Source organism: Seriola dumerili, unplaced genomic scaffold, assembly GCF_002260705.1.
Source record: "Seriola dumerili isolate Sdu_G_001 unplaced genomic scaffold, Sdu_1.0 BDQW01000002.1, whole genome shotgun sequence".
NCBI lineage: Eukaryota > Metazoa > Chordata > Actinopteri > Carangiformes > Carangidae > Seriola > Seriola dumerili.
This window is the reverse complement of record NW_019174257.1, coordinates 9,662,056-9,688,989: the sequence shown is the minus strand read 5'-3', so window position 1 is coordinate 9,688,989 and position 26,934 is coordinate 9,662,056. Positions and strand designations below refer to the sequence as shown.

General features: G+C 40.9%; 1 protein-coding gene across 1 annotated transcript; it reads right to left on the bottom strand.

Moving 5' to 3' along the window:
• Positions 1-954: 954 nt before the first annotated feature.
• On the bottom strand, positions 955-23,521 carry kank4 (KN motif and ankyrin repeat domains 4). The gene is made up of 10 exons (XM_022765957.1): positions 23,503-23,521; positions 19,501-22,929; positions 15,718-15,811; positions 13,906-13,908; positions 11,949-12,218; positions 9,586-9,670; positions 8,942-9,161; positions 8,610-8,752; positions 7,974-8,174; positions 955-4,438 (listed from the first exon to the last, which is right to left on the bottom strand). The coding sequence occupies exons 1-10, from the start codon at positions 23,519-23,521 to the stop codon at positions 4,319-4,321; spliced, it is 4,584 nt and encodes a 1,527-aa protein (XP_022621678.1). The 3' UTR covers positions 955-4,318.
• Between the last annotated feature and the right edge of the window lie 3,413 nt (positions 23,522-26,934).

Below are 26,934 nucleotides of genomic sequence, written 5' to 3'. Positions count from 1 at the left end.
AGTATAGTAAGGCATAAAAAGGTATAAAAACGTCATATTATAGCATGACATAAAAACATCATAGTATAGTAAGGCATAAAAAGTCATAAAAATGTCATAGTATAGTAAGGCATGAAAAGAAATTAAGAAGTTGCCATATAGTAAGCCATAAAAAGGCATAAAAACGTCATAAAAAAGTAATAGTATAGTGAGGCATAAAAAGTAATTTCGAGGTCATACTATAGTAAGGCATTAAAAGTCATAAAAATGTCATATCATAGCATGACATAAAAAAGTCATAGTATAGTAAGGCATAAAAAGTCATAAAAACGTCATAGTATAGTAAGTCTTCAAATGTCATAGTATAGTAAGACATAAAAACGTCACAGTATCGTAAGTCATAAAAAGTCATAAAAATGTCATAGTATATTAAGGCATAAAAAGTCATAAAAACGACATAGTATAGTAAGGCATAAAGTCAATCAGTCAATGAAATGATACCATGCCTAAATCGGTTGTCTTGGAGACGTACCCTCTTGGATGGCACATTGGAATGATTTCACTGCAAATGAGTTCACACACATATTGGTCAGGACAATTCTGTCCTCCCAAAATATTGGTAGGGTCATGTCTCTACTGTCCGTATGCAAACCTACGCCCATGATCATAAGGAGTATGGTCCAGACCTGCTATATATGAAAGGTTCCCTGAGATAACTTCTGTCATGATTTGGCACTAAATTAACTTTCTGTTTACCGCTGCTATTGTTGCAAACAAACAATTTACTACATCAAAAAACATGAATAAGGTATATTTAGTATTTTTTCTAGAGTCAGTCTCAGTATCTAAAGACCTGTCTATCAATTTAGCATAAGAAGGAGAATTCTTCAGCTGAATTGGAAATGATAGGACAACATGAAACAGGCATTAAATAGGTTTTAAATCTTAATATTTCTTTATTTAGAAGTAGTTCTCTGGTTCGTAACATACAAGCCTGTTGTACATGGAATATTACAGAGAGGTACAGGTTTTTATGTTTGACTCTGTCATGTACACAGTCTCAGATTTTCAGACGGGTATTCAAACAAAGGAGACGTTGCCCTTATAGCTTAGACCAGTGTCGGATCTGCTTCATAATTTTCCCAGAAATGTCAAAGGTAGCATTAAAGGGCACATGACAGTCCACTACCTCATCAAATCACACATTTACTGTACCACCCAGCCACCCAATGTTAAGTCAAATAATCACATCATCAGGGACACTCAGCATAATTTCTACTCATCCAAAGTCCCCTCCAACAGAATCACTGGAATATTTGTCCATGCATACATAAGTATACTATATATGGTAAAAAATATAGCATTTGGAATAAATACTTAATATAATTTTAGAGCAAACTGTCAGACAATACTTGTTATATACTCTTCACAATACTGTATTTACATGTATTTGGCTGGATTTACAGAAACAGATAAAATATATATTTAACCCCATGTGAAACAGATTTGATTTCAGGTCTTTGGTGTTTAGCCAGTTATGAAACCTTATTACATCTGGGTCACACTGGATTAAACATATGGATGCGATTTAAGACTTAATACACAGGCACGGAAGACCAGATACACCAGATACTTGTTGCAGCACAGATCAGATCACCCTTTAGCTGTCTGTGTTATGGGACACTACACAGACTCTCATTTGTGTCCCTTAATATATGGACAACCAATGATGATCAGATGTACTACACAGTGAAAATTCAGATTTGCTGATCATGTGTAAACGCAGCCTCAATGTTTAACGAATCTGTGCTACTTTGTGACTCAACAAATGATGATGATCTGATTACTAAGCCACTGTTGAAAAATTCTCATTGTTGCTGAGTAAATGCAGCCATGACTATATAATAGGATACTTCATATAATAAGTCTATCTTCATGTCAATCTACATAGTCCCATGTAAGCACCCATATTTATAAAGTGTCCTGGAATGAGAGTACTGGTGCAGGATCAGTGGTCAGACCATACTGCAGTAAACAGATAGCTTACAAGACAGCACTACAGAGGCAGGGAAATATCATTTTAGAATGATTTGGAGAAAAACAATAAATCTGGGAACCAGCCAAAATAAAATTTGTGAGCAACTGATAAGTAATAGGAACTGAGATGGCAGGTTTGTCGGTTAGAAAGAAAAAAAGAGTTTATTGTGATCAAAGGTCAGAGATTTGACTGGTTGTCTGGAGACTTGCTTCTGTAGAAAGTGACTTATCTTCTACCTGTAAATGCAGACTGGACTGTCATAGACCACACATATGGCAGTTGTTAAATTGAGTGGTATTCCCCTTTTTAAATTCCACCTTCAGTGACCCTAGAAAACTAGCTTTACTCCATTCAAAGATCACATATAAAGAGTGGTTCTCTGACAAGAGTGCTGTCATAATAGCCAGAGATCACCATCAGTCGCACGTATACAGGTAAAATTATTGATCCCTTTTGTTTCTTGTAAACTTACTAACCTGTTTGACACCTGCAGTGGTCACCGAGGGGGAAATGTTGAATTGTAAACAATTTCATCAGAGCAGTACTCCTGCTTTAAGATACTTTAAGAATATGGGTGTAGCTCTGTGGTAAACAGGAGAAAAAGGCCACTCTCCTCACATCTCCTCTAATATAGGACTATCATCTGATTAAGGCGAGACAAAAGCCACTCACCTTAGCTAGTGTTTGACTGAAAAGATAGTATTCCATTTATATTGCTTCTTAGACTGATAACAAAAATAATACCCCTGCTCTGGGATGATATGAATGCCTGGAGACAGAGACAGGATGAACTAGTGTTAGCAATTTGAAAATAGGCAAATCTGATCTTTGTGTTCGGGATTTTATCATTGATTAATATCTTTTGTCATACATGGCTATATCTGCTATACCCACTGACAGCTTATGTCTCTGTTAGTCCCATGATCCATGCCAGTACAGTTAGACTTGCTACTTGCTACATTTTTTTCTTGGAATGTGTCACAGCCAGCCTGACATTCATTGTGCATTTTGTAGCAGTTGCATACATGATTTGATTTGAAACAGGCAGACGAACAAGACATACATTATATTTGAACTGGGGGACGGAGATTGAGGCGGAGAGAGGGAGAGAAAGAGAGGGAGAGAGATGTTAATCATGAGAACAGACAGTATTACAACATACTGTTGTTTAGTACTATAAGACAACCAGCAGGGGGAGTAACTATGTATTTGCATGCAGCACCTTCTGAACAGAACAATCTTCTTATTAGAAGACTTTTGTCTTTCTTTTTTCTGGTTATATTCTGGTTATAAAAATCATTTCTCCTGTATCCAACAGAAACATTTTATCTCAAACTAAACCATTTGTTTTTCAATATTTCACAGATGATGATCACCCATGGCAGATGTGAAGAACATGACTCTGTCAAAAACAATACACTGAATGATGCCAAAGATCCACTGAATCATGGGAAATTAGATCAAAAATTCTACTCTATTAAGTCACGTTGTAATTTATACTTTTGGAGATATAGTTTCTTCTGGAAACTGATATTAGAGAGATGGACGATTTACTGTACACAAACAATAAAAAAAAGTGCAATAGAAAATACAGTTTCTGTGTTTGTATATGATTATAATCTGTTAGAATAACATTCTACATACTATGTTCTCAATAATGGCTTATGTCCAAATATGAAAAGGATGATGTCAATGACATAAAAGAAAAAAATAGACATCATGTCATATTTAATATTATATATTTGAAAGGTAGATCATGTGCTTAGTATTTTGCTTGACAAGCTAGTTTGATGATAAGAAGCAGCAGTTCGTCAGAGTATCTCTTCATTCACCACATATATATAGATATATATATATATCTATGTAAAGATATATATAGATATATATATATTCTCACTCTGTCCCCTATGTAACTTCCTGTCAATCACACTTGTCACTATGGCAATGTCTTATCATCAATCTGACCAGCCCCCTTTGTTTTTCTGTCCACTGAGAGGTTGATGCAGCATATCCATTAACACCCACGGGGCATGTTGGCAGAGACATGGAAGAAAAATGTGGGCGTTCATTGCAGGAAACTCCACAGTCACAGAGGTTTTGCATGTGAGCTCCCATAATTCCATGGTAAACAGAGCATAACCACTTTTTCCACTGGTCAAACAGAGTATGTCCTGTATGGTGTCACAGTGTATGTGTTTCAGCTTTTCCCCCTCATTGTTGGTGTGCAGAGGGTCTTGAAGTGGGAAGGTCGGAGTCGGCAAGCTGAAAGTGGTTTGGAAGAGTAAACAGGGTCAGCCTGGCTCAGATTAGGCCTGTGGTAGACGGTGGCTCGGGGGCCTGGGTCTCAGTGTTGGCCTTCAGAAGGTCAACTATTTCTTGTTGAGAGGCTCCTTCTGCCACCGACAGTGCTGTCTGATTATTCTGAGGGAAAACAGAGAGATATAGATGTTAGTTTTCATATTAAAGACATTGCAGTGACTGTTCTTATCCTGACAGTGGCAGTGTTGTGTTGTTCTTTCTCTAGCGACTACACATTACAGTACATAGGTATATGGTGCAGTTACCCTGCTACAGAGCTGGGTTAAGCATCTGTCAGCATTTTGCCTTTCTCAAAACACGGTAGAGATTATGATGTGTTGCATTTCTGTAAATCTGATCTAATAATTCACTTCCAAAATTACACATCAGAATGTGCCACTAACACTATAATAATATACTGGTAAGCTTCTTTGCATCATGCAGAAATTGCCTGTGTAATAAGCCACAGTTAAATCATAAGCCTGGGGAGGTTTTGTAGGATGTCATGAAAGGGAAATGGAAGAAATGTTCCAAGGCATACAAAATATCAAATTTTGTTATTTAATATAAGTATATTCAAACTCCTTTCTGAGGCTATGATACCACATATACTGCAATTTTATTTAATATTTGGGCAGTTTTTTTGGTAGTTCAGGCTCTTTGCTTCAGCACATTCAATTTGAATTAAAAGAATCAAAAGTAATAGGAATGATAAAGATGGTCTTTGACCCATAGACACCATCACACTTTGTATCTTGCCTAGTGATCCTTTCCCAGGCCTCCACAGCACCCACCCTCAACTCTCTCTAGTTGTGGGATCCTTTAGTCTCTGCCTCTCTGCCCTAAATCAGATTAAGATCAGCTGATTGACTCAGCCAGTCCAGGATATATCACCCTGAGAAGTTCTTTGGTTGCTTTGGCCGTATGTTTAGGGTCGTTGTCCTGCTGAATGATGAAATGTTGTCTAATGTGTTTTGATCCATTAGGCTGAATCTGAGCAATAGAGTGCTCCTGTACACCCCTGCATCCATCCTGTTGCTTCCATCAGCAGTGAAATAATCAATAAATGCAAGTGTGCCAGTTCATTTGGCAGCCACACAGCAGGAAGTCATAACGGAACCAGCACCATGTTTGACAGATGAGGTGGTGGCTTTGGGTCACGAGCTGTACCTTTTTTTTTTCCACACATTCCAAACTTGATCATTTTGACTGACAGTTTTTTTCATCAGTCCACAGAACTTTGTTCCACAACTTTCCTTTTGTATGTTTTTGAGAACTGCAGCATGGCCTTTCTGTTTCCGAGGTTTACTGAGGTTTGGATCTTGTGCACACCTGTTTTCTTAGAACATACCCAAGTATTGATTTTGACAAACCAGCTTCCTTTGATATCTCTCTGATAGATGTATGCTTGTTTTTAGCCTCATTATTATCTTCTTCATTTGCACAGTCACCTCTTTACTCCTCAGCTCCTCCTCAATCTAAATGGCAACTCTCAGCTCTCAGTCAACTCCGAGCTAAGTGTGAGCTCTTTTATGCATGAACTAACTTTGAAATGACACAGGGCTGCCCATGAAACATTTAGTAGCCAAGTGTCCAATTATTTTAAAATCTGTACAATTTGGGAATTGTGCATTAAAAGGCCTATATCTTGCACACAGTTATTTCAATTCTTACATAAACCTATAATTAAAAGTGGAACTTGGCACTTTAATGTAGTGTCCATCACTTTATTTATTTATTAAGTGAAACACAAAGACTGGATGTAACTGTCCAAAAGACTTGTGGTATAGAGGACTGTATATATTTATCGTCAATATCCTCAATCATAAACCCTTTATCAGTGGCCTGTTCTCAGCATTTACTTGTATGTGCACTAGTTGTTATATACAGTAATATGACTGCCAAGCTTCTTTTTTTTTTGTCCTTCATATTAAAGCAATTTTAATATATATTGCACCAAACCTTTCTGTCTATTGGTCACTCTTAATAGCTAAGAGCACTGACACCAGTGAATCATTTGCTCTGGTGTTCTATGCTAATACTTTAGCTTATGCCACATATGTCATATGATACCATCCAACCTGTAATAACCAAAATAAGAGGACTGATATCTGTACCCTGTGGATAACATTCTTCCTGCCAACACACCTCTAAAGAATGGAATCTCTTGCAAGCTCATCTCTTTAAAGTTTCAAGGGGTTGTGTGCTCGACAGTGAGACACCGGTTAAGACACACAGCTATAAATGTTCACGGCTGAGTAAACTGGCAATGTTCTTTAACGATGTTTGTAACTTCCTGCATCACTCTCACCGGTTGTCTCTGTGTTTTATCCATTTATTCTTTTCATCTAAGACTACAGATTAGATATTACGGCAAACTAGAGCAGACAAGGCTGCACACTGAGAGAGACATCTTGTCTCATGGGGACGCAGATGTCTCAGAACAGTGTGAATGCTCTGTATTATACTCTGTGTAAATTTCATCAACCTGTTAAAGAAACTGTCTGACTTGCTTGCATTTAATTCAAAATGGCTTACCAGAGCTGCTTATTTCCTCAGTTTGTAGATGATGTTTGCCCCTCACTGCTCCTAAATATAGTGTGTGCTCATGTGTCATAGAGTCACACAGCAAATAATCTACCAGAGGCATATGGTTGATTTATAGGATGAGGCGGACAGGTTTTGTGGAATTGGGACTAGCGAAAGTCGAATCCTTTGGAAACTAGAATCAGAGCCCACAGGTGGATGCAGGTGTGGAGGTGGGGCTTAAAGAATGTTATATGAACAGCAGCGGCAGTGTTGCAACAGTGTTTCACAAAAGTCCACTGACAGAATGCACAGGAAAATCAACAGTCTAGAGGAATCAATCAGTCTACTATGTCTAGGCCACGCACCAGCCATTGTATGGCTGTACCTACCTTTACTGTCAAGCTGAAGCTGAAGGCAGGGGTAGCATAATATCTAGTGACACATTCTACACTGTGTGAGTCAGGCACTAGGAGCCGTGTGACCACTTGTGTAGCACAAGCAGCAAATAAGTACCTGTTGATATGAAGCAGTGATCCCTGACATCTCTGTAAGGAATTAACCTTTACAAAATTAAGCCAAAGACAGCACACACAGTCTCTCTTGCTACTTGATCTATGTTTAAATTAGCTTCTGTTGCGGTTAGAGATGAACCCATATTGAAGCCATGTTTTTCCCTACAGGGGGCACCTCTTGATTTGACTTTGTAGTTTTCTATATGTAGTGTTTAAACACAGGTCTGGTTGAGATGTGATGTGATGTATTTTAAACCTGGCGCACACTAAGGCAATGACCCATGGGACTGCATGCTTAAACATCAGTGCATAAACACTTAATGCAAAGTATAGATATGTACATTGGTGAAAGCCAATAAATGTGTTAATTTATGTCAAATTACAATAAAAGAAAAGAAAGTATTATGAGGAGAAATTTGCACAAATCCTAGAGAGAGAGAGCACGGACAATCTGAACAAGATCTTATATGTCAGACTGGACGGGACGTCACTTGGGGAGGGGACAACACATTCAGAGGGGATCTCACGTTGAATGGATGAGAGGTGAAACATCTTGATTCTGCAACAGTCCAGTCGACAGTGTAATTTAAACTTTACAGCATAACACCATACTGTACCTTATCTCTGAGGCCGGAGTCACAGCGGCCCGTCTCTAGCAGCAGACGAGCGATGTGCGTGTGTCCGTGTTCACTGGCGCACATCAGGGCTGTAGATCCCTCGCGGTCCTGGGCATTTACATCGGCGCCGCAGCTCAGGAGCAGCTTCACCATGGCAACACGGCCGTGGCTCACTGCAAGCATAAGTGCCGTCTGACCTGCCTAGAAAACGAGAGCGAGGAACGTTGGAAATTACAAGCAAACAGTGAGAGGGCATGTCTGAGGGGGGATATTAAGAGATATATGAGGTGACTACAACAGACAAAACTTGTGAGCTCCTGTGACCTCAGTATGCTTGTGTGGCCTAAAACTGCCATTTCTTGTTGTTTATCAGTTCTGTTTGTTTTCCACTAAATGAGAGAAAACAGCAGATGTTATGTGTATTGCTATAAAGTGACCCACTTATAAAAATGTCCCAGCATTCCCTGATTTCCCCGGAGGATTTATTAAATTCCCATACTTACTCTGCCTGCAATACAACTTCCTTGACAACAACAACAACACCTCATACAGTACAGTCAGTCCCTTGACATTTAGTCACTTCTATAGCCATATCTGGGAAGCCATTACTAGGTGTGAGCATATACTGTATGATACCTGTCTGGAGCGTGCATTGACGTCCCCCAGTCTCAGCAGTTGTTGTGCCACCTCCAGATCATCAGGGCTGTCAGCAGCTGTTAGGGCAGCGAGCATCACTGGAGTATAGCCTGCCTTGTTCACGTTATCTGTTTCACATAGACCTGAACAAACACACACACACACACACACACACACACACACACACACACACACACGCACACAGTGAGTAAGAGACATTTCATGCAGGGTTACCTAATCTAGCCAATATCTTGCCTTTACTTTAAAATGAATGTCTTTATGCTCATGTGTAAATCCAGCTGTGAGTGCAGCTGTGTGTGTTTGCATCTCACCAGTATCCAGCAGCAGTTTGACCACAGGGAAGTTTGAGTGCGACACGCTGTAGTGGAGGGCCATGTTCCCATTTCCATCTGTCAAATTGACAACATACGGCAGGAGAGTGGGCGTGGTCAATCCCACTTGTCGCAGGTATAATGTGACGGTATCGGCCTGTGAGTCTTTCTGACTGGAGACCCTGAACCACTCCTGGTAGAGCACCACTAAAACCTGACGCTGCACAGAGAGGAAGAAGATAAAAGATATAAATGAAAAAGCCGCCTGTGGCAGCAATTTTATTGTTCCCAGAACATCAGTTTTTCTGATTGGGTTGTTGAGTAGTTTCCATTTTCAGTCAGAGGAAAAGCACTGTAAACCACATTACTCCACATTATCCTATTTATTGAAGTCGAAAAGCTCCATCAGAACATCAAGAAAGAACGTGAAGCATTTTCCCTAAACAAAAATAGTTTTTTATTCTGTTTCAGAAGCTAAATTTAGAAAGATGTGAGGGCATCATTTTTACAGCATAAAAAAAAGATACATGTTACAAAAGCCTGGAGGATAGATCAATAAATATGAACATTAACTTTTCAGGCAAATCGGTATGGATTTACATAAATACAGAGATTCACTGTGAACAACTTTGAAGTATCCTTACCATTTCTTTATCTGGGGATGAAACCTCTTCCATACGGTCCTTTACATAGAGGCAAGCATCTATAAATCCTTTGTCAACTTTCTCCCTGTAAACAAAGACCAGACAACACAGTAAAGAGCACCGGTTTGTGGCCCATCTTAGTCATATTTTAAAACATTTTTCCACATCTGTTCTTTCCATTGTTTTTCTTTACTGCTTTTTCAGGTTTAAGATGGAAATACCATCAAGTCTGGATAACATATGGCCAAGAGACAGCTACTTTGGTTCTTGTGTAAATTCTGTCTGGGATGAAAACAAAAGATAAAAGATGCCTTGCAGGTCTTGCACAGCTCACACACACACACACACACACACACACACACACACACACACACATCAGTTAACAGTCTGACACATTGATAGCACATGCAAACCTTGATGGTAACAGTTTACACTGATTCACTGGCCAGCTCATACTGCTTGTCCATCACAATCAGTCATACTATACATCTCTTGCAGCTCTAAGCCTGGCTAGGTCACAATGTGTACCGTACCACTGTGTGTCCTCCAGCTATAACACACACACACACACACACACACACACACACGCACACACGTGCACAAGCACAGGCACAGGCACACAAACACATAAGAATGATCCGACCGGTGCTGAGTGATGGCTTAATATAACTCCTACTTTCTCCCGGAGGCCCCATCTACTATTTGGCCCTGCAGCCCTCAGCCCTGTCCACATATCTAAGACAGATAAGTGATCATTCAGTGACAGGGAGGACAACACTGCCAGCTATTTGCTTATTGTCCCAGATCCCTTGCACGTCAGGGAATGAGGTGTGAATATGTGTCTGCGTGTCTGTCTGAGACCTCGATTAGAGTGAGAGCAGTTTATACTTAAGTGTGTAGGAGAAAGTTGTGTCTGTGTGTGAAGCTTACATTGAAGTGTATGTGGAACAAAGTGTGTGTGTGTGTGTGTGTGTGTGTGTGTGTGTGTGTGTGTGTGTGTGTGTGTGTGTGTGTGTGTGTGGCTTATAGTGTGTGAGTGTGGCAGTGAGTCTGCAAGATATTAAAAGGGAAGCAGGGATGTATGAGAGCAAAGTAGGTATGAGTGTGTGTTAATTGGATTTCTGTATGTCTGTGTGTGTGTGTGTGTGTGTGTGTGTGTGTGTGTGTGTGTGTGTGTGTGTGTGTGTGTGTGTGTGTGAGGCCTACTATATATTGAAGCATCATTCAGCACCTGTCCCAGACAAAGTATGTGGGCTGCAGCTGGACACAAAACAAAGCACTCACTTGTGCCCTCCCGACATCGCTGTCATCTTCATGGGTGTATTGTACAGGAGCTGGTTGTATCGTGCTTTAATTACATTGCTCATAGTACATTCTGTCACTCAGTGATGATGGTGAGAGGGTCCATCTTGTTTCATTACTGAATATGAAACTATTATGTACAGTCGCCATGTCTACGTTCTTTCATTTACTGTGATAGAGAGCAGCAATTGCAGCTTCGTATATATGTAAATATATGTTAGAGATGATGGGTCTGGCCCAGTATCCACAATAGCAGTCTTGAGCACTTAAGTGCATATTCATGCACTACATGCAACACTTAAGTCCACTTATGTGCACCTATAAGCTAGTTTTATGAACAACATTAATCAACAGACACAACAGAAGTTGAAGATTGATATTATTATTCATGTCCACACACTACACAGCTATGGTAGAACCTCCACAGATGGTTATTACATAATATTATAACCTGCTCTTCTTAATGTCTTAATGAGCCTAATTAAAATATGACACTGTCAATATAAATATTAAATATCATATCCTTTTATGAGTATTTTTGGGAATATATATTCCATATGTAAACATTTGATCAGATGGAAATAATAAAAAAAAAATAATATGTTGTCAAAAATATTATTATGTCTCATTTACATACAGTAGACCCATATGCTTCTTGATAACTCGAGTTAGTATAATTGGTTATTTATTAGGCACTCCTCTTAGTTCCTCAATGTGTTTGGTCATCTGATTGTAACTATAATACCATTTGTTCAATCCTATATATTTGTTTATTATATGGAAATTAAATCAAAATAACAAAACATCTGAGCTCAATCAAGCCATGTATTTGTATCTGAGTGATGGGATATCCTTGTTAAATTAGTGTTGTGCTCTGACAAACTGCTTGCAGCCTTAACAGGCACTTGGACACTGTGGGAGTTATCTGAAGTACATCACACATGACTAGTTATATTTCTGAGGAGGCACACATAAGCTATGGTGGTGGCTACATGCATAAACTGCTAGCTACAGTGCCATTTAATGCGAGGCTATAATATAAGCTTTGCTGCATGACTCACCGTTCAGCTTGCTCCTCCTGCAGCTCCAGGCTGCTCTCTGGATCCAGCAGACCTCTCTCACCCTCCTTCTCTTCAGCCACAGCACCTCCTCCCTCAGCTGAGACCTCTGCATCCTTTCCCTGGATCTCTGCTGCCTCCTCAGGCTTCTCTGGTGGCTGAGGCTCCTTCTCCTTTTCCTTCTCCCCCTCCTGCTCTGAGCTGTCTTCCTCCTCCGCCTCCACCTTTGACTTCTCATCTCCACTGGACTCTTCGCTGGATGTCGTCTCATAGCTGGAAGAAGACACAAACAAATGCGCATATGCACTAATTTCAGCATAGACTCCAAAATCATCCAAATTATGCCTTCTGTGGTGAAGCTGTGTCCCTCTGTCCTGTTTCCAAGGACTGGAGGTGGCACTCCTAGCTAAACAAAAGTTAATTTAAAAGTTATTACAGATGGCCTTCAAAAGATTTAACTTATGTTTATTCACTAAAAGTAAACATGTATATAAAAATTGGACATGTACACAAGCAGCCACATCAATGAAACACCTAAGCAGCTAAAACTAATATGAAACCAGTAAAGTAAACTTTGGTCAAGGCTAGATAAATACTAACAGGTCATTTCCCTCTAGACCTCAGATGTTACATGAAGAAGATGCTTGTCTAGTGCAACCTTTGGCCAAATAAACAAAATATCCTTCAAACATATACATAAAAATCCATAGGTGTGTTTGCACATTCACATATGAAACCTTTTAACAAAACACAACCTTGTTCATTGAGGAAGGCTGAAGATATATTTAGAATGCCAGTTTGTGTGTGTGTGTGTGTGTGTGTGTGTGTGTGTGTGTGTGTGTGTGTGGTTGGGAAGGTGGGTGATCATTGGGGTGTATCATGAAGGCACTTCTGTGAGGCCAGTGATCAGATAAGTATTATACTGAATGCCACCGATTCATGCTTATTTGTAGACACACACACCACACATGCACACACACACACACACACACACACACACACACACACACACACGCATACACACACGCATACACACACGCATACACACACGGAGACACCACAAGAAGCGTTCAGGGGCCACAACATTCCCTGGATTCCAGAGGAGCTCAAGGGAGAGCAAAGACAGGGTAGAACATCCAAAGAGAAGAAATACAAACAGCAGCCCACTTCCTGGTGCGGGCAGAAGCCTAAAGATAGTCAGAGAAAATATTGTTGTCTGACATTTGTCTTGTTATAAATAACATCTGCTCAATTTAGTTTGGAATTGAGCAGTGTAACATAGAAAGTGGGAGATATTTATTAACAGGGGTTCCAAAACGCAAAAGGACCATCCTTGGACAGCTCTTTGCAATACCACTGATAATTTGCTATTTGTTCTGGAGAATGGATATGTTTGCAGATCATTCTAAAACAGCGAGGGAGGAATAGACCTCATCACAACACTGATCTGAAAAAACAAAGCAAAGGCGGGCAGGTCATAAAACAGTGACGCTCAGGAATGTTAGAACAGAAATGTGAGAATAAAACGAATCTCCTAATGGCAGCCTTTTACTTGAAATGCAGGAGGTAATATCATCCAGGTATTTCAGTAACAACTGATGAGGAATACTGGACATGATGCATAAAGAAAACAAGAAAGAAATATGTACATGGACACAAGACATTTTGTATTATTTTTTTTATATTATTCTACTGGCTAAAAGAAGAGAAAATAAATGTTTAAGAGTTCTATAGCTTTTTTTCTATTAAATTATTAAAGTTACTCTATTATTTTTGTATTTTTTTACTCCTAGAATTCATTACATTGGTGGCTCCAAACCTTTCTGGCTCATGACCCCTTATTATAAAGTGATCTTTGGTTTATGACCATGCCCACTAGAGAATGATTTTGTTTTTTTTCCCCAGTTTTATTTGAATATTATTTGAATAATTTGAGTTGTCTGAAGATGAAAAAACATACCTGCTAATTCTCAATAACAAAAGAGGAAAAAAGTTAGAGGAATGTCTGTAAAAATTAAATACAATTTTGTGTAGTATGAATATTTTTTCCACTTTCTCATCCTGTAAATTGCCTGTACATTTATCTTGTGGCTTGTGGTTTGGAATGACTATATTAGGTAGCCTTGCCATTAGGACTGGCATGCACACACGCACACACACACACACACACACACACACACACACACACACACACACGCACGCGCACAAAACAATCTAAGATGAAAAAGTTGCGCCAAAGAAAAAGCAGACAAAGGTCTTGGTCTTGGTTGCTGTAGCTTTGAAAGAGAATAGATCAGTGTCAAGCCGTGTGCACAACTGAGGTAATTACTATGTGTGGATGTGTGTGTGCAGCTGTGTATATCTTTTAAATGTCTACGAATGTGTCAATGTCAATCTTCATTTTGGGGCTACTTTGGTTTCTGGTTAAAGTTAGCTTCACACTTAGTTTAGGCAAATGGTTTTAGGGCTAGCCGAGGTTATAGTTTAAGGTTAGGGAAAGCATCCAGGGAATTTTTGTCAGTCAGTACAATGTCCTCATGAGTTGCAAAAACACATGTGAGTGTCAGTGTGTATACAGGTGCTTCATGTTATAACTGCAGCGCCAGCCACGTAACCATATCAGACGAGCCAGAAAGCATAATCTCCCTGCCTAGATACATACCTTTGTTCTTCCAACCACTACCATCTGCTTTCTTAAAATTCATCAGTTTAAATACACACACACACACTCACACACACACACACACACACACACACACACACACACACACACACACACTCATGCAACACACATGCAACACACAACACACAACACAAACCCACAGTGCATCCAGTGCCTTCAAATACTGGCATAAGCACACTTGCGCAAAGCACTGAGGTATCATGAACATCGAGAGAAATATGCACACACACCTCACACAATGTGTAACACATATTCATATGCACACACATCCAGCAGAAGTGAGGTCAAATTCAGGGCAGTGTGCACTTCAAATGCTTGGGCTCTGATGACTAACAGCATAAAGTACATGTGTGAGACACAGCTGCATTTAGTTCACAGTTAGTGTGGTCGCGCTCAGGTGAACAATGACGAAGCTGTGATACTCAGACAACTGAAAGATAATTAAAAAGTGAATGCCTCATCGTTAACAAATAGGCGGTTTATTCACGTTGAATTGATAGACCCTTTGATATGAATGGACCTCAACAATTATGTAGCCTGAGGATCTGTGACTATCAGCCTACATTTTTCTAACAAGTAATTTGTACTAAAAAAAAACAGGTTGGATATATTGATGAATATTACTGCTTGAAAATCCAATGAGGCGTACAGTATACATTTATGAGGAAAAGATTGGTTGGCTATACTTTATGTGTACATGAAATGTATTCTGTGCTTTTATTGAGTGTTTGACCACTTGGATTTAAATAGCCACAAAAATGGTAATTGATTGCTGCCACTGTAGCTTCTTTCACAGCAAAATATCCAGGTATTTTTACGTGACAAACTCGCCACTTTGCACAATTAAATCTGACAACTCAGAAAAGTGAAGATATGTAATTCTGTAATTTTGTGGTTAAATCTGAAGAAAATAGAATGTTACATGTAGTTACTCTGCTGTTATGTCCACAAATACGTCTAAGGGTAAAATTCCCCTGTAGAAATAAAGAGTCATATAACATGCAAAGACACTAATAAAAATGCACAAAAACACACTGCAGCCCACATAAACCTATTAATCACTTAGAGATTAAAAAAAGAAGATTTTACCCTCCATTCACCCCAACAAACTTCAGGTTTTTCTTGGCTCCCTTATTCCCCTGCTTGTCAGCAACACCATTTTTCTTCATAATAGATTTGAGACCTGGAAGACGAGAGAGAGAGATAGACAGAGAGATTAAAAAGAAAAGGGAGGAAAAGAAAAATTAATTAGACTTCAGTGGAATTTGGGTGTGTATGCGTTTTTGTATTGTCTGTGTGATTAATGAATCACAATTAATAAATTAATGTGATACAAAAACTCACAGTCCTTATACCTAAACACAAAATACAGCCTGATTTTGTCAGTGCCTCATATGAGCACTTTAAGCTCTGCCACCTACATGATTAAGTTCACACTTACCAAATCTAAATCCAACTGAACACCTACAGGGGATTTTGGACCGACCAAATGAGGGAAGAATGTGGGTCATCCCTCCAGTAAAATTCTAGAAACTTTGTGAGTCAATGCGAAGGAGCACTGAAGTTGCTCTGGTAGCTCTTGTTTGTCACAACACCTTACTAAGACTCATGTACGGTAGTTTTATTTCTCTTTAATTCATCACCCATCTATAAATGTAAACATTACTGTAACAACTAGCTCTGTGATTGAACAGCCTCTATAAAAGCTTGTCTACCCACCTACAGATACTGTACAGATACTGTGTGCAGCCACTGTTGCTACTCTTTAAAGATATAGCATTTATGACGAGGCAATGCACTTTCCTCAAGCATGAGTAGTTTGTACTGTAGTTAAGTTGAAAGTCTCCAGGCAATAAATAAAAGCAGTACATTATACTGGTAATGGTAGCCAGACAGTAATAGTTTGCACATGTTGACTGTACTTGCTCATGCTATTGCATGTGTTTGCCTACTTGTTTCTGTGTGTCCTCGACGTCTATGTATTAATGTCAGAGCATTTTCAGCCTGTATGATATTGAAGAACCTCTGGCTGCAATTACAAGCAAGTATAGCTCATCAAATGCTGTGGAATCCCTGTGTTGGCAGAGAAAGGGGACGCATGGGCCACATCTGTATACTCCATATAAAGAAAACTGTGAGAGAAAAATGACTTTTCCTCATAAGCGTGCCTGGAAAAAGATAGTTAACATGAGTATTTAACAGTGACTATTTAATGAATATGCAAGTGTAATGATGATGAAAATTAGATTTAAAAATAGTGTGCTACGAATAGTGACCAAATCAAATGGCAATTACAGTAATTTTGTCTCTGCAGATGTAGTTCAGGACCATACAAAATATTTTCAGGGCAATGTACGCAGGTCAAGATTATACGGCTTATTGACAACATACAACCTTGACATTGTCAGGCCCACTTATGTAAGTAATGACCCAATAATTGATTCTGCATGGGCTCCTTTGCTGACTCCCCTTGGCTCTAAGCCCAGTACGGCTGTCTTAGTTGTGCCTGACAGCAGACATGGTCTAGAGGCTCTGTAATGTTTTATGCAAGGACATAAGGATGTGGCTTTGAGCCAAAGATTCACTGGCTGAAAAGATCCCAGCGACCACCATCTAAGAAGAATGATGCTTTTAGATCCAGTATCTCAGGAGATAGCAGCAGACCGCAGGGGAGGTTTAGCATATATTTGGCATTTTGAATACATCCTCTGACTAACCTCTAAATAATAAAACAATGGTGAGATTTAACCTTCCCTCACTTTGTCAGAGATACTTCACTCATCCGTACAAATCTCCAAAGCTTAACTCTAGTCTCTGATGACTCAGGTGCATAAGAGTTCGCAATGTGATAGCAATGGTTTTTGTTTCCAATATGTTTCCAAGATGAATACTAGTGCAATTTGAGGTTGAAGCAGTCAGGCTGGGAATCTCAGATGTCAAAGATTTAGACAACAACTCCAAAGAAACAGTGCCAGTCTTGTGAGAACACACACGTGTGTGTGTGTGTGTGTGTGTGTGTGTGTGTGTGTGTGTGTGTGTGTGTGTGTGTGTGTGTGTGTGTGTGTGTGTATATATATATATATAAATGTATATGTATTTATAGGCACACACACAAAGCACTTAAAAGCACTCTTGTATACTGTACTTCCAACACTGAACTTAAAATGAACTCTGAACATAAAATATGTGTGTGATAGCAGAGTGATTCTGTACTTTAGCTCCTGTGCCAGAAACAGAACACTGTGACATCAAGGGAGGGAAGAAATAAATCGCCTGTTTGATGCGCGTGTGTGTGTGTGTGTGTGTGTGCGTGTGCATGTGTGAAGGCCTCTGCTTCAGTGTTCATTCAACTGTGTACTGTAAGTAAGTGCTTGTACGTATACAATATGTGCACGTCCCTGTATGAGTGTGTGTGTGTCTATACTATGGGAAATTTTATGTGTTCTTGGAGGTCATCAAACCATGTAATTTCACCAGTGCTTAGTAATGTGTGTATTCCCATCCTCTTACATGACAGTCAGTAGTTACTGTATCTTTGGAACTGCATATATTGCAAATAGACACCAATATATGATGCGGTTCTACAGTTTTTAACAGATTAATGTTATTAATTTACCTGTTACACTAATGTTATTGTAATTCAAAGCAGGTATAAATATAAAACATTACTCACGCCTGCTTTTTTCATACTTGCCTGTTGTGCAAACTGATTTTTTTCTTTTAGATGAAGTAGGGATGTGACCTGCTGAATTAAAGCCTTTGTCTCTGTAATGTTAAAGAAGATTGAGAATGAGCTGCTAGAGATGAGTAGATTGGTGGAAATCAAAGAAGAAAATATACCAAACAAAGATGTGAAGTAGAAGGCAAGGCAGACATTTCCCTTTCAGGAAGACCACTGAAAATAATGGGGAGAGTATTAATGGGCGGATACACTAAATCATAAAGTCCCTATCACTCTGAGTCATTAGACTACTGGCAACGTACCAGATAATTAAGTACCTAGAAGACTATATTTCATTTTTTCTTTCTACTTAAGCTGATCAAACTGATGTCTGATGTAGTCACAGCCAACGGTCAGTGTTGTCTTGTGTTATGCTGTCTCAACAGTCAGGGAGTTGGGATTCAAGTGATTATCCATATGGCTATACAGTTATATTTAGCATTGAATCCTGTGCAGAGAAACACACATCAAGTCCAAGGAAGCATCCTGAAAAGTCAAGCAGTACCTTTCATTCCTTCCCCAGTGCCAGTGTTGCATATCTAATGAATTATGCACACAGTAGTCTCTGAGTTCATATAGTACTATTGATAGAAGCACCAAAAGGCTTGATTTGACAGAATATCTGCGTGGTATTTGTAAATAATAGAATATGACCAGTATGGTTTCAGATTGCAATGAAAAGAAACCACAGTCGCTATGAGGCAGACCAGCTTGCTATAAATACAACACCTTGTTGTCAGTTTGATAGTAACACTCTGTGTCCTACATCGGCTGAGAGGAGTGCTGATATGCACGGCTGAGAGCTCTACCCAAACTACTACAAGGCTGTGTACAAAAGACACCACATAAAATCTGTCAAACCATTCTGGCAATGTTTGGCTTGCTCCTGTAGGTCCTCTTATTCAAGGGAGAGATTTTATTCTACTGAGTTGTACATGTCCACATTAATCATGGCAGACATAAGAGACGACATGTTGTAATTAAGTGGCATAGAGATTATGAGCTGTAAAAGGATCATTTCAGTGAATATGGAGTGGGATGGATTCAGCTCATTGAGTCTTTTACAAATAGGTTAGCAGGTATGTGGCAGACTGATGAAAGGTTGTGTGTACAGTATAAACCGTGGGGTCCTAAGTGAACCACAGGCCTACCTTGTTCTTGCTGTTTGCTGGCAGCAGCAGCTTTCTGGGCTGGTGAGTAGAAGGCAGAGAGGACACTGAGGGAGCTGACCAGTTGACTCTGAATAGAGCTCATTTTGGAAGGACCAGGTTTCCCTGCTGGTTTCCCTGTTGTTGCTACAGGGACTACTTTCCCTGCAGGCTTGGCTGTTGCTCCTTTTCCTGCCTCTGCTCTTTTGCCTGCTGTCTGTTTCTGTGTGCTGGGGCTCTCCTGCTGGCTAGCCATCTGTTGAGTGCCAGAGCTGCTCCCCAGCTGTGCCCACTGCTCCCCCAGAAGCCCTGTTAACCGGGTTACGACTTGGCCCAAAGCTGCAGGCGAGGTTGGTGACTCACTCGAGCCTCTGCGAGGAGGCTGGGCCTCACCAGTGTCGCGACCGGAGGCCTGGACTTCCCTTGAACCACGACGCTGGGCTGTTTCACTGGAGCCTCTGCGCAGGGATGGTGTCTCGCTGGCATCTTTGTGAGGGGGTTGAGTCTCACTGGAACTTCTGCGGGAGCCCTGAGACTGAAGTTGCACATCACTTGACCCCTGACGAGTTGGCCGGGTTTGGGCTTCTCCCCCACGACTTGGAGGTTGTGATACAGTGGAGCCCCTCTGTGGTGCTTTAAGCTCTTTTGAGTTCCGTCGAGTTGCAGAACTTTGAGAGTGAGACTGGGCTTGAATTGATTTGGGACGGGTTTGGGCTGCACTGGACCCTGGAGATGGGCTCTGAGTCTCAGCCTGAGGTTGTGATTTTTCCTTACTAACCTCACCTGTAGGCTTCTTTGCTTGGCTCTTATCCTCAGATGGGGCTTCATGTTTTACCTGTGGCTCTGAGAGTTGTGTTGGGGATTGAGCCTCAAGCTGAGGTGTGTCCTGTACTTGTGCTTGGAGCAGGGGCTTTGTCAGGGGTTGCTGGGCTTCGGTTTCACCGGATCCCCTACGAGGACGCACAGACGCAGCCTGGAGTTGAGGAGGTGACGTCTGTCCCTCTGCTGAGGACTTGCGGCCTCTCTGAGGTCTTACAGGAACTACACTCTTCACAGCTGCATCCTCTGCTGCGACTACAACCCTGTCAGTGACCACAGTGTCTTTGATTGTTGCACACACAATCTCACCCTCTGGTGTTTGTTTCTTTTCTACATTCTCCAGGATGATCTGCTTTGTTTCAATAATTTCTGTCTTTGGATGTATAATTTCTTTTAACTCTGAGTCAGTCTGTGCAATACTTACTTCAATCTTAGATTCTTTAATTTCTCCTGTTGCAGCAAGTGGACTGGTACACCCTTCATTCTGACTTACTATGTCTGAAACTGCAGTTTGTTCAAGTAGACTTTGTAGAACTGCAGCTGAACTCTCTGTGACAACTTTCATGACTACACTTTCACTAACTCTTTGAATCCTTTCATTTGCTTCCTTGTCGTCCACTCTTTCACTGACCACACTGTCAACATCTTCTACTCTTTCGCTGCTTGCACTTTCTCTTACTTGACTCTCTGCCTCTGCTTCTCTGGCTGGATTGTTGTCCTGACGTCTCTCTGTCTCCGTCTCTGTCTGCTGGTCAGTCCTCTGAGCTACCTCTGTCTCTGTCACCCTGTCCACAGTGTCCACCCTCTCTGTCTCTGTCCCTCGGTCTACACTGCTGGCTCTTGGTCTCTGTGGATGATCTGTCACTGTCTCACCTTCTGTCTCTGTGACTTGGTTCACCCTTTCAGCCACTGGCGTCTCAGTCATTTGATCCTGAGTGGCAATCCTCTCAGTTACTGTGCCCCGTTCCATGCTGTTGGCTCTGGGTCTTGGTGGGCTCAGTGCGGTTACCTCTGCCTCTCTGTCTGTTGCCTGGTCGTGTGTGTCGACTTCGGGTTCTGTTATCTGATCTATACTTACAGTCCTTGCTGTAGGTACACAAACTTCAACACAGATTCTATCTGTATCTGTACCCTGATCTACTGTACCCGGTGATTCTGTCTCTGTCTCTTGGTTGGCAAAATCTACTCTCTCTGTCTCTGTTCCTGTATCAATGCTCTCTCTTCTTGGTCTGCTGTGTGCCTCTGTAGTACAAATCTCCACTCTCACTCCCTCGCTCAGTTGTAGTATTCTCTCCTCTTTTACTTTGTTCTCTTCTATTTGTTCTTTCAAAAGACTATTGGTTCTCTCCAGCTCTCCGCTAGCCTGAGTAAGTTTAGTCTCCAGTGTCATTAGCTTCTCCTGCAGCATCTGCAGACTGTCTGGGTCTTCAATACCCTTTCTTACTTTTTCTGCATTACCATTTTGAATATTGCTACTCCCTGCATCTTTTATAGCCATCCTAAGTGATGTTAATTCTTGCCCTGCTATGTCCCGCGATAGCTTTTGCGCTGCATGCTCCAGTGGACTCTCGATTTGTTTGTCGGATTTTTCAGATGGCCGTGTTTGTCTCTCTGATTCTTGTGCTGACAACCCACCCATTTTACCATGTGGCAAGGAACTCTCTCTCTCTTTTTGTAACACTCTACTTTTCTCTGTCACACCAGTCGGCTGAGTCATCAGAGCTAAGTTGAGCCCCTCTAAGGGTCTATGTCCTGGTGGCTGAGTGTGTGTCCCAGCATCAGAACTTGGGGCTATTGTTGAGGGTGACGTGGAAATCTGTGTTTGGGTCCGAGCTTTGAGCTGAAGCAGTAGCTGCTCCCTCTCCTCCCTCAGCGAGCAGATCTGAGCCTTCAGTTCGGGGATGGTTTTGACCTGCTCCTCCAGCTCTCTGACCCGCTTCAGTGCCACTGTGATCTGCTGGTGAAGCCCTGTTCGGTCCTGGGGAACACATCGTCTTTCTGTTATGTCCGGCGAAGCACGGAACATGTTCTCTGTTGAGCCATTTTCTGGTGTTCCCACAATACGGTCTGGACTGCTTGAGTCAGAGCCTTTGCGTTGCTGTAGGGTGATCGGCATGCTCGATGCTCGAAGCAGGTTCGGCCGACTTTGAATTCCCACGGCTTTTTCTTCGACACCTCGAGCCCCTGCACCCACTTCATCTCTGGGCTTAGCTGAAACATAACCACTTCCCTGACTGGTTGTCCCCCTGATGCTCTGGCCGGAAGTTCCCCCTTCACTTGCCCTGAAGTCAAAGATTTGTTGGACCTCTGTCACCCGTGATTTAGGCTTGGGTCCCAAGGTGGACGTCCCGGACCATGTGCTATCATTTTCCTTAGACGCAGGCCTAGCTCCATTCCCAGGGAGGCTGAAATTTCTGGGTAGTGTGCTGAACTTGGGAGGGCCCTTGACCCTGCGCTGGATGTGGACCCTTTTGATGGTGTTGCCTTTTTCAATATCGTCCACATACTTGAGGAAATCCAGGTCCAAGTGGAAGCCATAGGGAGTCTCCACTGAGTAGGGCAGCTGCTTCCTCTGAACACCGCCCTCACTGGCCTTGGTCTGAAAGCCGTTGGCTGTAAGGCATTAACATAAAAATCATTAATTCAATCAATCGATCACTGCTCCTTCTCCTACTATACCAAATAACAACAGCAATAATATTAATAGCTGAAATTATACAGCTAAAATTGATTCATATATGCAATTACTTGACAAATGAACATGAACCAAATAGCACATTATCACCCAGCATTATTATTCCTTTTCATCCACTTGTACTGACAGGCTGCACTGTGCTGCACACATGGTGCTTCATTATGTAAAACCATATCACTTACTGGGAAGTAATTATCATGCAGTGATTGCGCCAAAACAAACTAATCAGCATGCAGAATGCTGCTCACGCTGTGTCAACTTATGAATACAGCATGAGACAGGGGGGCAGTTATCACCTGAAGGAAATAAACTGTTAGCTGCTTTTAGTCACATACAGAAACAGGAAGTTAAATATCTAACCCTTTATGTCAGATACTGAATGAAAATGATTCCACATGACTCGTTTCTGTTCTTACGGTGGTAGAAAAATCTGAAAAATCTTATATGTGACACAGCAAGTGAAAAGCAAGGAGACTGTTTATGGCACACACCACTTTTCTTGTCCATCATGGGAGGCGGAGTTCTCAGTCATCGACTTGTGTTTGCTACAGTTGGAGCTGGCAGTCTGGAGAAAACAGAGATGAGAGAGCTATGTGAGAAAGTGAAATATTGTCCATCATCATTATCTGAACAGAACTGAATTCTTCATTCTGCTGTGTCAAATGTTTACAGGAGAATGAAAGAACTCTTTCTTCAAATGAAGGAAGGAATTGATTTGGTACATCAACTGAAAAAAGAGAAAATGATCACCGACTCAATAAAACAAGAGAACAAATATTTACCTCTCTGAGATAAGATATTCAATATTTATATTATGTACGGCCGTAACTTAGCCTTGCCTAGGCTGCCAGGAAAGAAAATCTAATCTGAGAAATTTACAGAAGTTTTTATGTAAACAGTTTCAACACGACTTTAGATAGTTAAAGCTCTAATGTGCAGGCCGTAAATGTTAATGGCACAAAGAACAGCACATTTATGACAAACAGTTGCCCTAGAATCGGTCAGTATACAGCACAGCAGCAGTGGCGAGGTGAGGTTTTTGAATTGTTTGGCTCATACCTGAAATGTAATTAACGTAGTAAATATGCAGTTAATTATTTTGCAGTCTCAGCTACTCTTCTGAAGATAAAATGGTTTTATGACATTATAGCAGTAACAAAAAATATTAATAGAACAATGAGGAGGAGGGTAGTGCCAGTATGTCCATTAACTTAATTTCATTTGTCTTGCTAAGCCAGACCTTTAGAAGCCATTTAAAGTCAACACAACCCTGGACGGGCCCATAGAAGGGAACACACGCCATTTGGTGCCACTTTGAATCATTTGTTCCAGATGAAGAAGCCAAGAAACCAAAGCTGTTTGCCCTTTTTTTTTTTTTTACAATGAGCTTACTGCAGAGTAGAGGTAAGTGAGATGGAAAACAATTCAGCATGGGGAGTCAAAACTTTTAAGGGCTTATGTAAAGCTTCCTAATAAAATATCCCAAACTAATAATAAAATCCAGGCAATTCGCCCAGCTCTGAGTGAGCTGTACGGTTCAAATCCATATTAAATGAACACTTACGCCCTTACAGCCAAATATCAACTCTAAAGCTATTTAGCAAATAGGCACATATTATTCACGCAATTTCCATGCAAATTTGTGTCACTGGAGAAAATATCTTCTACATAAGTGACACAGCGCGCAAGTGCCTGAAGCTCTGGTTTAATAAGTGCTAGAGTTCAAACTTCAACATGTGAGGCAGTTTCAGAAGGTGTAAATTAGCATTTTCATTATTTTTAGTAGGTGTTTCACCAAAGCTTTTTTCACAGCTTTCATGCATTGTATTTTATTATGCCCCTAGGCAACAAGTTACTGCAGATGCTATAACTGATGCTATATTATAATCCAAAGAGTTAAAATAACCAGTGCTTTAATGGTGTTTCCGCTATTTCATTTCCGGTTTTCACACAATTTTTACACTCAAAGAAGATAAAGGCCTTGTAGGAATACAGAAACACTGTTTCTTGTGAGGCAGTTTCCTGCTTGAAATGGCTGCTTTGATATCTGGAGAAAGAATGGGAACACCTCCATGTTGCATTTATCTATGATAAATATGTCATACTGAGAAAACTGTAATCTATAAAGACTCTCAGTGCTCACTAACCAGCTGGCATTTTCTCTGTAGCAATTTAAACAATTTTCAACTGACCTTGTACCAAATGATATTTCCAAAAGTCACCTACACTCTAAGAAACATCACTGCAACTGATTTTAACAGCAGAATTGCATTAAGACATCCATTGGAGCATAATTAGATATGTTTATGTGTTTGTACCACAAAGAATTTAGCTGATATACAGCAGTTTTGAGCAGTCCTGGCCACAGGGTAAGCTGTGTGCTGAGTGGGGATATATTGCAAGACAAGCAGTACATGAGCTGGCAATGTAATCAATCAAAATGACATCCAGTCCACCCAGGGACCTGAACAGGAACTGTGACAAGCTCTATTTGGCCTCTGTCCCGTCGTCATAGATTGAGCCTTAATAATGAAAAGAATAGGTGACCTGAAGCAGAATTGTTGTCTATGTTACAGATGAACAGATACACACACACACAAACACACACACACACACACACACACACACACACACACACACACACACACACAGAAGCATGCAGATCAACAGACTGACAGCCACTGCACAGGATCTGACACTGTGATTGCTACCATGGCAACCATTCCTCAATCCACTACTTCTGCATGTCCCAGGAGTGAGGAGAGCAGGGGCATTCCTAACTCCTCCTGATGCTTAATGCGACTACGATGGGCTCGCTGTCCTTAAGGCTTAATTAGCTGATTTGGGAGCAGAAGAATGCCGCTCGTAATTGCTGAGTGAAGTACAGGCAGACCCCGCTGGCAATTATACACAGTGGGCAGGCAACAAAACCCTCCTTAATTAGATCATTACCGCAAACGGAGAGACAGAGGTAAAGAGTGGGACAGAATGGAGGAAGGACAGAGAGAGGGAGGAGGTATAAAAGGAGAGGGGATATATTGTAAGAAGGAGACGAGATGGGGTGAAGAGTTTTAGGAGAAAGATGAAGAATAAAAGCTTAAATGTGGCAGATGGATATGGCAGGAAGGGATGAAAAGACAGAAGTGGCAGAAAAAAACGACACTGTAAAAAGACACAGTACCAACCAGTGACTTGACAGAACTACAAGGAATTTGCTTAATGAGAGAGAGTCTACATGACCTTCCCTACAGTGCAGTGGCAGGATTTTTAAAGTCTCTTCTTTTAATTAAAGTCACTCCTAATGCCTGTGTGGCTAATGACAGCTTCAGAGCAACAGAAGAATCGTGTTGTATTTGATGGGCTTCAGCAAGGTAATATGGATGATTACCTTAAACGATGAGCCATAATATCAGTCTATAAACATCCACTGGGAAGGCTTGAGTTTGTATATGCACATGGTGTTACTACTACAGCATAATATCCAGGTTAGTTTAGTGATTAAATATTGGAAGCCCCTGGTAACACTGGTGATGCATGATCCACACTGGATTATAGTCATAATGACCATGTGCTAAAAGCTCATAAAGGCTATGCTAATCCAAATTGATTGTATTTGCTACACAAGGCTAAAAGGAAGCCACGGGTATGTGTGTCCAGACCAGTGTTTGCGAGCATGTTAGCACCAATTTAATTTCTTTTGGTCTCTGTTTGTTTATGTGCATGTACATTGCTTACAGTATGTATTTTAGTACGTGTCTCTGGTTGAGTCATTATGTTCAAACAGCAAACACAGTATCACACACGCGCATAACCCCTAAAGGACATGCAGCAATCTGTCAACACCAATCCAATAAGTGTGACAGCTGGTTGAGAGGAAAACGACACAGGTAATGTGAAGCCTGCAGAACAGGAGTAATGAGAGT